Source organism: Eimeria mitis, genomic scaffold (assembly GCF_000499745.2).
Source record: "Eimeria mitis Houghton genomic scaffold, Emh_scaff1384, whole genome shotgun sequence".
In the NCBI taxonomy this organism is placed as follows: Eukaryota; Apicomplexa; class Conoidasida; order Eucoccidiorida; family Eimeriidae; genus Eimeria; species Eimeria mitis.
In genome coordinates this window covers 8,441-9,799 of record NW_013569006.1, presented here as the reverse complement: position 1 = coordinate 9,799, position 1,359 = coordinate 8,441, and the positions used below count along the sequence as shown (strand labels likewise).

The window sequence follows — 1,359 nt, the reverse complement described above, 5'->3', positions numbered from 1 at the left end:
CCCCCCAACCCCTAAACCCTAAACCCTAAACCCTAAACCCTAAACCCTAAACCCTAAACCCTAAACCCTACTTACTTTTTTAAAAACATCAGGGAACCGCAGCGGCAACTCAACATATTCTCTCAGCAGCTGCACTTCTTTCTTTAAACCCCCAACATCATCGTAGGTTATCTCACTCGCAGAGTCGAAGGCCTCTACACACAAACCCTAAACCCTAAACCCTAAACCCTAAACCCTAAACCCTAAACCCTAGTTCAGGAACTTTAATAAACCGTAAACCCTAGGAACTTGACTTCAAACACTAAACACTAAACCCTAAACCCTAGTATATTAAGTCTAAACCCTAAACCCTAGTAACATTACTTAAAACCCTAAACCCTAAACCCTAAACCCTCATAAACCCTAGATCATCATAAACAAGGCAAATTTCAGGTGTATCCTCACCTCTATCTATTGGTTCTTCACTTATAATTTTTTCTGTTTCTTCTGCTACTAAACCAAACTCTATATCATCGTTCTTCTCTCCCTCTATCCTCATTATTTTTATTTCTATTTCTTCTATTCTTAAACCCTCATGGGGCCCCTGGGGGCCCCCCATGGGGCCCATGGGGCCCCTGGGGGCCCCCTTCATCCCCCCCCACGACACCCCCCTCACACCACCACCACCACCATCTGCTGCTGCTCCTGCTGCTCCTGCTGCTGCTGCTGCTGCTGCTGCTGCTGCTTTTCCCTCCTGTATATACACCTGAACCTTATACTGATCTCCCACTCTCACAGGCCGCGGACGAGAGCTTAAAAATTCTTCTATTGCAGCAGCAACAGAGGCCCATGCATGGGGGCCCCCGGGGGCCCCCATAGGGTTCAGGGGGCCCCCCCCACCCCCCCCTATACCCCCTCCCCCTCCTCTAGATAAAGAAGAAGAAAAGAAAGGAAAAGAATCAGAGAAGAGCTGTATATACACCCGAGAAGCAAGGGGTAGGGTTTGTATGGGGTTAATCATAAGTATATCTCCTTCACTTAGTTTGAGCTGCCTATACACCCTGGGGTGTACACGCACCTCTTCTTGTTTTATTTCTTCATCTTCTATCAATACACCCACACTTCTTCTTCTTCTTCTCCCCTCTAATACTATAGGAACACCAGGCTGCAGCTGCAGCAACCGAGACCGTTTCGGGTGTACATACACCGCAGCAACATCTGCATCATGGGGGGCCCCCAATGTAAGTAAATTCGGTGGTCGAGTTGCTGGGGCCCCCCCCCCATCAGGGGCCCCCCCGGGGGCCCCCCCTGGGGGCCCCCCTGGGGGGCCCCCCAGGGGGCCCCCCTCAGGTGAACCCTTGGGGGCCCCCTCTGCTGCTT

At 50.8% G+C, this 1,359-nt stretch overlaps 1 protein-coding gene across 1 annotated transcript; it reads right to left on the bottom strand.

Annotated features, from left to right (window-relative positions):
- Positions 1 to 60: 60 nt before the first annotated feature.
- EMH_0035860 (Transitional endoplasmic reticulum ATPase, related) lies at positions 61 to 856 on the bottom strand (the record flags this gene model as incomplete). The annotated part of the gene is made up of 2 exons (XM_013495016.1): positions 61 to 194; positions 445 to 856. The coding sequence occupies 2 exons, from the start codon at positions 854 to 856 to the stop codon at positions 61 to 63; spliced, it is 546 nt and encodes a 181-aa protein (XP_013350470.1).
- Positions 857 to 1,359: the final 503 nt, after the last annotated feature.